Source organism: Populus euphratica, unplaced genomic scaffold (genome assembly GCF_000495115.2).
Source record: "Populus euphratica unplaced genomic scaffold, PopEup_1.0 scaffold114.1, whole genome shotgun sequence".
Classification (NCBI taxonomy): domain Eukaryota; kingdom Viridiplantae; phylum Streptophyta; class Magnoliopsida; order Malpighiales; family Salicaceae; genus Populus; species Populus euphratica.
In genome coordinates, this window is record NW_011499905.1 from 41,114 (window position 1) to 55,461 (window position 14,348).

Consider the following 14,348-nt stretch of genomic DNA (forward strand, 5'->3'; position numbering starts at 1 on the left):
AAAGAAGGATAAAGGCGAATAGTTCTTTCAATTCAAGAAAAGAGTAGGGACATCAACTAGTTCTCAATAGAATATTAGTGGAAAGTTAGGAGGTGATCAGGCTCACTTTAGGACTATTGCTTCGAGAGGTTCTAATTATCAGAAAGACACTGTCTACCCTTTTATGCATAGTACATGTCACACCCTTGTAATGGAGTGTGACGTCACAACAACCCTCGATTGCAAGTTCTCATCAACTTTTTCTTCTTCTTCATTATTATTATTATTACTACTACTACTATTTTTATTTTATTATTATTGTTATTATTATTGTTATTATTGTATTATTGTTATCTATAATTTATACAATTAATCTCCATGTGGTTCGACTTTGGTCTTGCCGAGTTATTTATTACTTCGATACTCCTGTATTTGAAAAAAGATACAATTTTTTGATTATGTAAATTATGATGTAATCTATTATACATGATAAAACTATACAAGAGAAAACATGATATTTCCTATTTTACAACACATCCCATAATAATATCAAACTAAAAAAGAAAAAAATACAAAATAAGAAAAACAAGTCTCCTTATTCTATTAGAAAGTCTCCTTTGCTCCTCAGAGGCTATAGTAGGCAGGCATTTGTTTCCATGGCAACTGCAAGCAAGCGGAAATCGGCAACCTAGCAGTTATATAGGCACTGGATCTATAAACAATGACGCAACATTGTTTTTCATTACTTCTCCAACATGGTTATACCCATCTTCCTCCTCGTAAATGACACCGGCAGCTCTCGAAAGATTGAGGATGCGTTCAAGCAGAGGCATCGGGACAACGGTAGGTTTGAGACACTCTTCATTTATATCCTTCCAAGCATTGACGACTTGCATGTGAAACTCTTTATACACTTCTTGTTCCGAGAGACCATATTGCTTTATGTAACACTCAACTCCAGAGGCATTATGTCCTCTCTCTTGTTCAAACTGAAAGGTATACATAATAAGATTAAAAGAAGCTCAGACCTTTATGACATGTAGGGTGGATTTTTTGTATTGGTTGGAAATAAAGGGAAAAGGTTTGGGAATTAATCCATACTTCCCAGTAAAAAATCCATAAATTGACGTAAAAATAAATGTATCAAACTTCTACCATATTTATGGCATCAATGTAATTAGTTGTTTATTTCCTCCTCAACAATATTCCGAGCAGTTCATCCATTTCCAAACTGTCAAGTTATCCCAACTCCAACAGCTATTACTTTCAATGAATTTCGAACAATCTTTACTTCAATGTTTTTTAACAAATTAAAATAAGCTCATACCTTATGTGATCTTACATCATCCATGAGTCTGCAAATTGTTTCTGAGGCTCTAACAATTTTAGGGCGATTGAACACCCAGTCAAATGCTTGCTCGGTCGCCACGTCGCCCATGCCAATGAAAGACATGGTTGCGAGCATGGAATAACCAATCGTTACTAGAGCTACCTGCATATATTCTTCCATCGTTGGGATATGCTTTTCATGGAACCATTTGGCTTCGTTAAAGTAGGCATGAACTTGAACTTTCATCTGTTATACATCGTACATATAAAAACCATTACTAAGTCAAACATAACAGAGTAATTTCTACAACATAGTATGTCAGTATTTGATTTAAGAAGAGAGTCATGAGTGTCGTGCATACGGCTTCTTTTCCATAGTGGACTCTGTAGGACCATCCCTCCTTCGCCACTTTTTCCTCAATTTCACTATAAACATTCAATAGTGCCTCATAACATATTTTCATGTAATCTGGAAGCCGGTGCATGCTTTTAGTGTCCCACCTGAAAATTAAGTGTCCAGGTTTTTGTAATCGCATTGTAACCGTTACTTGTCTCTTAGTTAAGCTCTACTTCATAAAAAAATAAAATAAAGGAGCCGTTTCCATGCAACAAACCTGTCAATTGCTTCTGTGAAAAGTTCCAGCTCTTCAAGGGTGCCATAAACATCATAGATGTCAAAAAGGGAGCCGTTTCCATGCAACAAACCTGTCAATTGCTTCTGTGAAAAGTTCCAGCTCTTCAAGGGTGCCATAAACATCATAGATGTCATCAATAATCGTTGTCATGGCTATTACTTTGGTAAGTATTTTCCTCGCGAGGGAGTACTGAGGCTCAAAATATACACCTACTATCCAAAAGAAGCACTCGGCCACCCTGTCCCTTGCAAAAGGAAGCCTTCCAGCAAAGTCCAAACCCTTCCACCACCTGAAACAAATAAAATATTGAGCACTATCTGAATAAGTAAATAGCTCCACAAGTAATCCTCAAAAAAAGAAAAAGAAGAAAAAGGCGCTGATGCACGCATTATAACTTGCTCTCTGCGTCAATATTCATTTTAACATGTCAACGTGCCTTCATTCTAAATTTAGATACAAGTATCACCTGGTAATTTCTGAAAGCTCTTCTTTATGTAATTCTTGCACGAGATTGAAATTCAACTTTGCAAGCCTTAGTAAAGTTTTGTTACATGACGGCTCGTCCTGATAGATAGAAAAGTAGCGCCTGCTCTCCAGTCTTGGAACGCCCCTTCTGATGGGCTGCTTTAGGGCATGAGAAACTTTTGCTGTTAGTGGACAGTTTGGACTAGTTGCTATGGACTTGAGTTGGATGGTTGTGAAAGCTAGGGCCTCATCAAGAATATCTTCTCCATGCACCGCTAGATGTGCTGCTTCATAGAGACCTAGGATGCCTCGAACATCATTGGTTTGCTTGAAATAACCTTTGTCATCTTTGAATTTGTTGAATATATCTGAATTAAATCACCAAAGAATTGGACTTGAAAATTTGTATGAAGCTTATGTCATGCACATTTCTTATAACAAATGGCCATACATATACTAATTACCACAAGAAACGTTGTAGCCATGTTGTCTTAGTAGTCGAAAACCAAGAGCAGTGTTGTAAAGGTCATCATCTTCCATATCAATACGGTTATTGTAGATATGCAGTAGTGCTTCTTCTATCTCTGTTTCAAAGTGGTAAGCCACACCTAGGCGCTGGATTGCATCTATAAGATCCAGCTTTTGGGATGAATTACTAGCCAAGATTTCTCTCTTAAATCGTTCCATCAGCTTTTCAATTTCTTGCAATTCAATGGCTTCATGCACCTGCTTTAGTTACCATATTAAACGCATCATTAGATTTCCCAAAGGGAGAACAAAATAACAAAGAATCACACACACACACACACAGAGTATTGTCCTTTTTGCGTGCAATGACCTTGTCTTTGGGGAGATGGGAAATGAATTGATCACCCCAAATACTTGGATGATAATTGGCTGTCCGGCGAATAATCTCATTATCACGAGCTTGAGGAGTCTTGGGTACAACTTCTTGGAAGACGTGGGTAGACATGTTGCTTCGGCAAGGATGTTCAATAGATGGCAATTTTTTTATCGGTTAAGGAAATAGAGCAGTGAACAACATCTGCAGAGACCAGGTGTCTTTATAGGCAGCTGAGGGGGGTACTTTCGGTGTTTATTAATCACGTAAGAATATATATAATATTTTACCTCAATTTTCAACACCTTCTGTTATAATTACTTTGAATTTGATAAACGAAAACCTTGTGTTAAACATGGTTGCTGATGTTGTTGTATGGAAAACAATTTGAATTGCAAAATATCGACCACATATTTTGTTGATACTTTCCAATGCCAACAGAGTACTGTCGTTGAAAATTTGTGTCAATCATGTGAACATACAGTGATATTGTCTAATTGCACATATCTAATCATGGTTTTCAATTATTTGGGTAATGAAAAGAATATTTCATTCGCAACGTAAACACACCATTAAATAAAAAATATGTTAACAGTAATCAGAATAGAAATTGTTAAAATTAAAAAATATAAATCATGATATTTATTTATATAAAATAAGACTTTCATCTCATTGTGTTTCATTAACTTATTTATTAAAATTAATAAAAAATACATTCATAATGTTAAAAACTCATGACTGAAAGGATAAAACAAATGAGATTGACAAATAAACTAATGCCTAAAAAAATATTATTCAAGACCAAACAAATACGTAATATTATTTAAAAATAAATAGCATTTGTATAAAACACAAAATAAAAAAGATTATAAATGAATTAGTATAACACCTTGAAAAAAATCACATTTAAAAAAATAATATTCAAAAAATACAGAGCGATAAAATTATATGAATCAGAATCTCTAATAAATAAAATGTCAAATGAAATCAATTAAAACAAAAAATTACACAAAAAATCTAAAAAATAAGGTTGAAAATAACATTAATTAAAGGGTAATAAAAATTTTGATAGGATAATTTTTCTTTCTCAAAAATAACTTGAGACACTATATTGATGTGTTTTCTTAACTTAATATAATTATAAATGTAGATTAAAAAGTTTATTCAAACATCTACTAATTATCTCTCTAAATAAATAAAACAAAATAATTAATAATAACTAAAAGAGAAACTAAGAAAAATAAGAGATAAATATATATATATATATATCAAAATATTTGATATCAAAAAAGAGACATTTACCTATTTGTTTTCAATAAACTTATTCAATAAAAGATATTAGAAATAAAAACACATGTGAGACTAAGTGAATAAAAAAAAAATATGCATGGAAGAATATACAAGAAATATTATTTCAAAATAACTATTTTTTTTACAAAGCATAACCTATTTCTATAAAGTCAAATAAAAAATAAGCAAAAACTAAACACAAAACAAAATAGCTTTTTTTGAAAGAAATTCTTTATCCAAAAAACTTGCAAAACTTATGATTAAATGAGATATAGAAAAACTAATAGAAAAGAATATAAAGATAACCATAAAATAAGTTTTTTAAATTGGAAGGATATATCTGAGAAATTAATCAACCATAAAACAAAATTAATTAAAAAATAAGGGTTGAAATGAAAATAAAAAATAAATTACAAGGTTAAATCAAGTAGAAAAAATAATTAATAAAAGGGGAAAAATAAAGGCTAAATTGAAAAAAAAAACAACATAAACTTTTATTTAAATATAAAATTGAATACTAATAAAACTTTAAGAAAAGATCCAAGGATCAAAATAACAAATCAAAAGAATAAGGACTAAATTGCTAAAAATAATATATGACAAATTGTAATTTAAAGACTGAATTGAGAATATAAATCTTTTTTTGTAAAAGGGTAATAGGACAAAAGTAGACAATAAAAAATATAAGGACTAAAATTGAAAAACAAAAAACTAGACAAATTTGCATTTTAACTTGAAGAGAGAGAAAAGAGGGGTGCTCATTTCTATTGAGTTGTGGAATGTTAAGGTCTTAGATATCATAAAGGGGAATACTTGGGCTTCTTCATCTAGTAGTCCGAAGCTTTAGTCTATTTGGAATTCAATTACTATTAACCCTAGGATTGCCTTACCGAGCCATTATATCTAGAATGGTCACTCATTGGGGAGATTTTCTATTGACTTGGTATCAGACATTCTTAGAAATTCCAGACTCACATGCTTTATATAACATCTTTTCTAGTTCTTAGGTTTAATTCCAAGACACTCTTTTATTTTATGGCTTGTCTTTATGGATCGTCTCTACATCATAAACAATCTACATGCTTTTCAAATCATTCTCTCTTCGACATGTATCCTTTGTGGGTCGCGGGTTGAAACACATGAACATTTATGTTTTTAGTGCCCTTTCTCTATTATAGTTTAAGATTGATTAATATTTAAAAGTATATTTTTATCAAGGTTTTGTATCATTATTTTGCACTTGAAGTATCAATAATTCCTTAACTAAAACATGTTTTATAATAACAAGTCTGATATTATAAGATACATTTAATTTGTTGTAAATATTCATCTTAAATGCAAGCCTATTACATAAAAAAAAAATTGATTGATGAGTTTATACACTGAAATTGAAAGGACAAAAAGATGATCAAATTTAGAAAAGAGATGCTGATGCAGTTTAAACTGGAACACTGTTCGGTAATTGAATCATATCTAAAGTTGTAGATCTTGGATTTAGGTCTGCTTTATATGGATGGAAAGCTGAGACATAGACCTAAACCTTTTATAAGAGTATATGATTTAAAAAGATCATTTTCAAGTCTAAATTATAACAATAATAGAGAAGTTTGAATCTATCCTACAGCCCAAATACTATTCAGTGTTCAGCTCATATCTCGAGTTCTAGAAGTTCAAATAACCTCAATTGTTTTTCTAGAAATCTGAGATAATTTCCTAGAACTTCATGAGTAAAGTTAGTTCAAATTCTAATGTTATTAATAATATTTTCTTCAAACAAGAAGATAAGGATTATCACCAAGTCAAAATGTAGCCACCTATAATAATTATTCATCAACTCAATAGTTTCAAATTTTGGCCTACAAAAGGAGGCATTTGCTATATATTTAGGCATCTTGGTTTTCAAATTAAGATCATGCTCTTACTTCCTCTCTTTGTATTTTTGTAATGCTTAGGTTTTGTTTTCATTAATATTTAATTTATGTCTTTCATTTCTTTGCATTTACTTAGTTAACTTTATCTTATTTATTTTTTATCTTGTTTTTTTTTTCATTATATTTAGTTAAGTTTACCATGTCAAGGTAAACAAGTTACACTAATGATGTAAGAATAAGTATAGTATAAAACTCAATATAGACCTTAATATTTAATCTTAACATGTTTTATATTTGCTATCTTGTTCGCTTTTAATACTTTACTTATTAAATGGTTAATCTAGATTTATGTTATATAACCTTGATACAACAAATACATGGTACTTTCATAGTCCAAGCCATATGGTATAATCGACAATTATACTATGAAAAGAATTTGATTTGTTGTTAACATAAGTTATAATCATGAATGCCTAACAACATTTACAAGTATTAATATTATTCAAATAAGATAACTAATGCAATCATATTAACAATTTATAATCCTATTAGAACCTCTTTTGTGTATGGTTTTTAGTTGACTAATAAGAGTTTATACCATACTTGTTTGAAATACTATTGATGGATCCTTTAACCTTGACATTTGTTTATATCATTGTTTAATCCTCGAATTGATCTTCTATCTCAAATATCTCATCAATTTTTCTTACTACCACTACTACTACTACTACTACTACTGTTGTTGTTGTTGTTGTTGTTGTTGTTTTATTATCGTTATTTATAATTTATACAATTAACCTTTTTATGATTCGATCCCGATCCTGCCGGATTATTTATTATTTTGACACTCCTATATTTAGGAGAAGACATCAATCTTTTGATTGTGTTAATATTGTTATCATAAGCATAACCCTTATAGGTTGAATTTCTTTGACATGCATTAGTTATTTCAGGGGCATATATGCACTTGAGAAAGAAAAGGAAATTTATGCATCTAGTTGTTCTATTAACCCTTTCAGTCTCGGTTTACTTCATTTGGTACATGAGAAATAACTGAGACCTTCATCATATTTATCAATCTTATCATGATGTTCCTAATGATATTTTTTTTTTGTTCGGTCTTGTTCTGTAGAACTCGAACTAGGGTTTCATTTCCGAGCTACTTTCAGGTCTATTTGGCGCCCTTAAGAATTATGAGATACCACTACTCTTCCTAATTTCAAGATTCTATTTAGCATAGTTTTATACGTAATCAATCAGTCCACCGGCTCAGCTACTATTTGTCTTCACAATTTGCTTATGTTCCTTTTCAGTTTCTTTTTAACTTTTATTTCTTTTCTTTGTTATTTTAGTTACACAGACCAAGGTAACAAGCATTTGTTTTTCTTGGAAGTATGGCCTTTATACTTTGTATAGTTTTTTCTTTTATAAAAAATTAAAAATGAACAACTTAAAGTTGTCGAGAGGAAACAAACATCTCACCGTGTCAATGCCACGACTAGATATCTCCTCTACAATAATATTAGCCAATAAGTCATGGTCCCAGACTTCACCAAAACCATCCTACATGTTGACACTGTATCAAATTGTAAAGGCCTCAGGATGAAATTTCAACTAAAATTAAAATACACGGGTGTTTCCAAGAGCAACTAGGAGCACAACCTGCAAATCTGGATGGTCTAGAACCTTCACCTGTTGAACTAGGATTTGCTTAGCCTCCAGAACGAATAAAATAAAATGAATTACAAAATTTACGTAAGAATATATATAATATTTTACCTCAATTTTCAACACCTTCTGTGATAATTACTTGTAAGTTAATCGAAAACCTTGTGTTAAACATGGTTGCTGATGTTGTTTTGGATAGAAAACAATTTGAATGGCAAAATATCGACCACATATTCTGTTGATATTTTGCAATGCCATTAGAATACTGTCGCTTAAAATTTGTTTGTCAATCATGTGAAAATACAGTGATATTTTCCAATACCACATATCTAATCATGGTTTTCAATTATTTGGGCATTGAAAAGAATATTTCATTAGCAACGTAATATTATCCTAAATAGCAATAATTGAAGTCAGATTCCAGTGCTTTCAATCCAGAGTTACAGTAGCCCTAATTTAAGTTTAATCTCCCCCTCTTCTTCATTGATTCTTCCATTTCAGTCTTTTTTTTTTTTTGCTACGTTGTAGTTCCAACCTCAATATTTTTGCATCTCTTGATTCTAGCTGCTTATTTAGAAAGACTTTGCTTTTGTCTCCTTCCATCATCATCGCTTGCAATGTTGTTTTATCTCCTTTGCTTTTCCCCAACACTATTTGGAGTTTCTCTACTTGACTCATTAGGTTTTCCTCATTGCTGCCCTTTTTCCTTTTCAGCAACCTTGTTGTCATATGTGAAGGTCCATCTTTAGAACATGGCACCCTAGACTCTGCTGTTAGGGTCACATTCCTCCACCTTTCATAGCCTTTACTTGTGGTAGGATCTCTCAAACTTTTCAGATTCCTTTTGAACTAACGTCAAATGGCTCCAATCTCGTTTGATAGTTTCAAGCACTTCTCGCACGGATTGATCTTTAAAAAAACCATAAAATTCAGCTAGTACTAAAGTTCTTAGGATGTATTGTATACCATCTAATTGTTTTATCACCAGGGCTAGGATCTTTATGACCTGTGATTCCAACTAAAGGCTCCCAACATTTTTATCCACAACTTACTAGGACATCCATCGATCTGACCCACAAGGTTGTCCAACTAAAACAGTTATTAGGTAACTCTTGCATCTTTTTCCTCCAACCTATGTCACCTAGACTTCCCCACTCCTCTTCTTCTACCATCTTCAAGAGTTTTTGGTTAAACCACCAAAAATTATTAAAGATAAGCTTTTTAGTTTTAATGTAGCTTACCATCTATATGTCTAATAACTAGGTGCAACATCTCATTACACCTTTCCCGGTCTTCCTGAAATGGTTGAGGGCCAAGAAGGTCTCAATTAAAATAACAACCACAATATTGACAAGGGCATTTTCATATTCCACAAATACAGTAGCAACTTCAAGACTTACAACCCCCGTTAGGCTTAGAAATAACACGAGACCATATATCCCAGAGCAATCAACTTGTCTCTTTTTATCACCGATCCATGTTCTGCTTTCTTTCTTTTTAGCTCAAATTCGATTAATTTCCGCTTTAATCCACTAGCATTCTTCTCTAAATATCTGCCCAAATATGGAATTCTCGGTAATCTTGCCAACTCGGGAATCACTTTGCCGCTTTTTAATGGGAAGTAAACCTTGTGCAGATTGTTGGGAAATTCCATCAACATTCCATACTCTTCTATAGTTGGACACAAATCCACATTTTCAAAGTAGAAACATTTGTAATCAGGATCCCAAAAATTGATTAATGATTTGATTGTTGGGTTTAATACTTCCATCTTTTTAATTTCTAGCAGTCGTTTGTACTTCCCAAAAAATAAAGCCTCATCGATGTTTTGAGTATGAACCAATATTTGTTTCGCATCATTTACCATGCAACTTAGGTCTTTAAGGGTAGGGAGCTTCCTTGAATCACATCTAGAGCAATCTCCTTCTGATAGTTGTGTTAATTCGGAGTTCTGCCTATATTCCATAACAGTTAATTTTGTAATGATAGTCATTTATCATTTATATAATCCTAAAAACCAGATGTTTTATGATTAGGTTTAATGGTTTATGCAAAACAAAGTACTACAGAGCATACATCCTAAAAGCAAGTTCTAATTCTTTCATGCTTTATAAAGGCGGGTTGGCTACTCAGTCTCTAAAAGGATCTCTTGCTATCCTAGTGATTGCCTTCATGAAAACAATATATGGGCTCAGTAAGTAATGGGATGCCATTTGGACCAATCATTACCAATTTGAGCACTAAACGAAGAGTTATAGTTTACACAAACTTAAACCTTGACTTAAAATTCATAAGGTAAGTTGCTAGTTCCCCACTTAACGTAAATGGTTTTCAAAATAACTTGTACCAAGATGCGAATGATGCATGAACTTAGTTCTATACAATGTATGTACATAAATTAAAGACTATAAATAAAATCAAACATATCACAAAAAAAATTATCAGATAAAAACAAAGCTTAGTCTAATACAAGTCCCTAATGGAGTCGTCATTCTGTCGCATGTGTACGACATCGCGGCAATCTTCCACCCTTAAAGAAAAAAACATTTGAATTCTATCTAGCAAATATGGAGAGATAAAGAATTTTTATCTCTTATCAGTAAAATATAGATTAGAGTCGTCACCTAGTATTCTGGTTACTATGAACCTTAACTAATCTCAGAGATGGGGTATGAAAACTGGTTGCATAAAAGGTAGGTACTAGAATCTGAAATACGCCCTACCTAAGATATACTGAATTATTTTAATGTCTAATAAAAAAAACTAAGCAACATATATAACAAAAAAAAATTAATACAGCGAATACATTATATGTATAAATTTGAAATCCTTGGTATTAAAACAAAACCAAAATAATTTTTTTTTGTTTTTTTTTAATTTTGGCTAATGTTCTCTTGACTTTAATAAACTGGTTATTAAAGCCAAATGCCTGCTAAAATATTTTTATTTTGTATGAAAAAAATTAAAACAATATAATTTTAGTTTTGTGATATTTGGTTGTATGTCCAAAAAATATTTTTTGTTTTATTTATTTATTTATTTACTTTTCACAAACAAAACCGAGTATTTTAATTTCTGATTTGTATTATTATGGTGTATCTAATGTAACAGGCTAACACTGGCCTAAAATAAAATGTAACGGGTCGAGACTGACCCAAAATAAAATGGGCCGAAACTAGCCCATCATGCAAAATGGGCCATAGCTGGCATTTGGCTGCAAAATGTGAATTCACGTTCTACATGCCAATGACCGAGGAAGACAACGAAATCCATTTTGTAATAATTGGATGGTTACTGTGTTATGCACAATAACCAGTCAAACAATGCATTTGGTTGCAAAATGTGAATTCATGTTCTGCATGCCAATGACCGAGGAAGACAACGAAATTAAGTAGAGAAGGACAGAAACTTACCTGGTAAAAGGAGGTGTGGTTGTGGTCTTCGATGGTAGCTCACAGCGGTGGAGACGGTGGTTGGACTAGCAGTACTACTTCTACTCCCCTGTTTCTCCTACCTCTCGGCTTTTCTTGTTTCTTCTTTTCTTCTTCTTTCTTATTCCTTTTTTCGGTTCTCACCCCTTCTATTCCCTATCTCTCTGTTTTCTTTTTTTATTTTCTCGGTTTCCTTCTTTATCTTCTCTCTCTTATTTTTTTTTGCTTTTTTTTCCATCTATCTCTTTCTTCCTCTATTTTCTTTTTTTTTTCCCCTCTTTTTTCTTTTTTTTTTATCTCTATTTTTTCATCCCCCGTGTCTCCTTTCTCCCCTATATTTATAGGGGGAGTAAGAGACACTTACCCCTACCCAGTCAATGGTGCAAGGGTGTAGGGTGGATGGGCGGCCACTATTTAGCCTCCTTTCTACCACCCTAGGGACAACTCTCCTCCCCTAATGTCAACATGCGGAAAGCTGTGTAGGTGGAGGGACCCTTGGTCGGCATCTTTTCAGGTCATCCAGGGGAAAAGAAAGGCGATGACAACAGGGGAAGAAAAGATCTTCTTCTTCCCCTTCTTTACGCGTCCAAGGGAAGAAAAAGACTCATAGTGCCTTTAAAACAACATCGTTTTATCCCTTTTGTTTAATGAATAACACATGAAATGGTTTCTCTTTGGACAAAACACGTCGTTTCATTTAAATGAAAGTAGTGTCAACCTTATATACAAGTACAAATCAGTCTATAATTTGTGATTTATTCAATTAAGTCCTCAATTGTAATTTTGATTTAAAAATCAATTCAATTAGATCCCTGCCAAAATTAATCACCGGCCTTGAAATTTGCCGCCTTTTTCAAATTGGTTTTTGGTCTTGACTTAGTGCAATTTGACTCTCAATTGAGTAATAAACTTTTAATTTCTTCAATTTGACACTAATCTGGTTTTAATTATAGTCCCTTGATTTACACGTCTTTTCATTTTGATCCTTGGTTTTGAATTTCTTTAATTAAGTTCTTAATTGGCCATCAAACTTTAATATTTATGCAATTAAGCCCCCGATTTGACCAAAGTAATTTTTAAATATTATAATTTGAACCCAAAACTTTAATTTCTTTCAATTAAACTCTCCACACAATGTAATTAAACTTTTAATAAAATTTAATTGAGTCCATAAACATCTAATTTTGGACTTTTCTTACCCAAATTGAATTTTCTTTGTCAACAGGGCTGTCATCAGTCAATAAAATACTGCCAAATTTTAATCGTTGTATTTTTTAATCTCCTCAACCAATTTTTATCCATTTCTTGGGCGCGCTGACATACTTTGTTCACTATATATATATATATATATATAATTTTATTATTTTTCATACGGCAGGTCAAAAATAGGTTATGACAATTGTCCTCTTTTTACAATACTTATAGAGCAAAAACTTTGCGTAGTAAGTTTTGTAAAGATAAACAAAGCTATATTTCCAATACTGACCATTTCCAAGCTTAGTTGTCCAGAAACCTTATTGATTAGTACTTAAAACTTTATTTTTATCAAGATTTTATATCATCATTTTGCACTTGAAGTATCAATAACTTCATAACTAAAGCATGTTTTATAATAATGTATCTAATAATATATGATACCTTTAATTTGTGGCAAATATTCATTTTAAATGTAGGTCTATCACATAAATAAAAGGATTGATTGATGAATTTAACAACTGAAATTGAAAGGACAAAGAGATGACCAAACTTAGAAAAGAGATACTGGTGCAGTTCAAACTGAAACACTATTTGGTAATTGGATTATATCTAGAGTTGTAGATCTCAGATTTAGGTCTACTTTATATGAATGGAAAGGTAAGACATAGGTCTATAACTTTCATATGGATCCCAAGACTTAAAAAGATCATTTTCAAGTCAAAATTGTAGCAACAACAAAGAAGTCTGAATCTGTCTTCCAGCCCGAGCACTGTTCAGTATTTGACCCATATCTAGCATTCTAGAAGTCCAAATGACCTAAAGTTTTTACACAAGAAAGATGAGATAATTTTCTATAACTTTCACTTTCAAGTGGTTCCAATTTTGACTTTTTCAATGACCTTTTAAGTGGTTCCAATTTTGACGTTTTCAATGACTTTCAAGTGGTTCCAATTTTGACTTTTTCAATGACATTTTGGGTAGACAAGAGAAGATAAGGATTGTCACCAAGTCAAGAGTTGGTCACCCAATCATGAATTAGTCATCAAATCAATATGTCTCAATTTTCGCCTATAAAAGGAGGCATTTGCCATGCATTTAGGCATCTTGGTTTCCAGATCAAGATCATGCTCTTCCTTTCTCTCTTTGTATTTTTTGTAATGTTTATGCTTTGCTTTCATTAATACTAAGTTTATGCTTTTCATTTCCTTTCCTTTACTTAGTTAACTTTTATGTTCTTATTTTGTTTATCTATTTTGCTTTCTTTCATTATGTCTAGCTAAGTTAATTATGTCAAGGTGAAAAGGTTACACTAATGGTGTAAGAATAAGTATAATGTAAACTTAATATGGACTTTAATGTTTGATACTAACATGTTTTATATTTGTTATCTTGTTCACTCTTTAATACTTTGCTTGTTAAATAACTAATCTTGATTTATGTTGTATAACACTTGGTACAACAAATGCTTGGCACTTTCATAGCCCATAATGTATGGTATAACCGACACCTGAGCTATGAAAGGAACTTGATTTGTTGTTAACATAAGTTATAATCATGAATGCTTGTAATTTATGCAATTACTCTCCCTATGGTTCGACCTCGATCTTGCCGGATTATTTATTACTTCAACACTTCTGCACTT

At 32.0% G+C, this 14,348-nt stretch overlaps 1 protein-coding gene across 1 annotated transcript; it reads right to left on the reverse strand.

Annotated features, from left to right (window-relative positions):
* Window positions 1-595: 595 nt before the first annotated feature.
* Window positions 596-3,460, reverse strand: LOC105133294 ((-)-germacrene D synthase-like). Its single transcript, XM_011037225.1, has 7 exons — window positions 3,247-3,460; window positions 2,873-3,134; window positions 2,410-2,776; window positions 2,014-2,232; window positions 1,671-1,809; window positions 1,307-1,555; window positions 596-968 (listed from the first exon to the last, which is right to left on the reverse strand). Exons 1-7 carry the CDS (start codon window positions 3,379-3,381, stop codon window positions 675-677), a joined length of 1,665 nt encoding a protein of 554 aa, XP_011035527.1. The 5' UTR covers window positions 3,382-3,460; the 3' UTR covers window positions 596-674.
* Window positions 3,461-14,348: the final 10,888 nt, after the last annotated feature.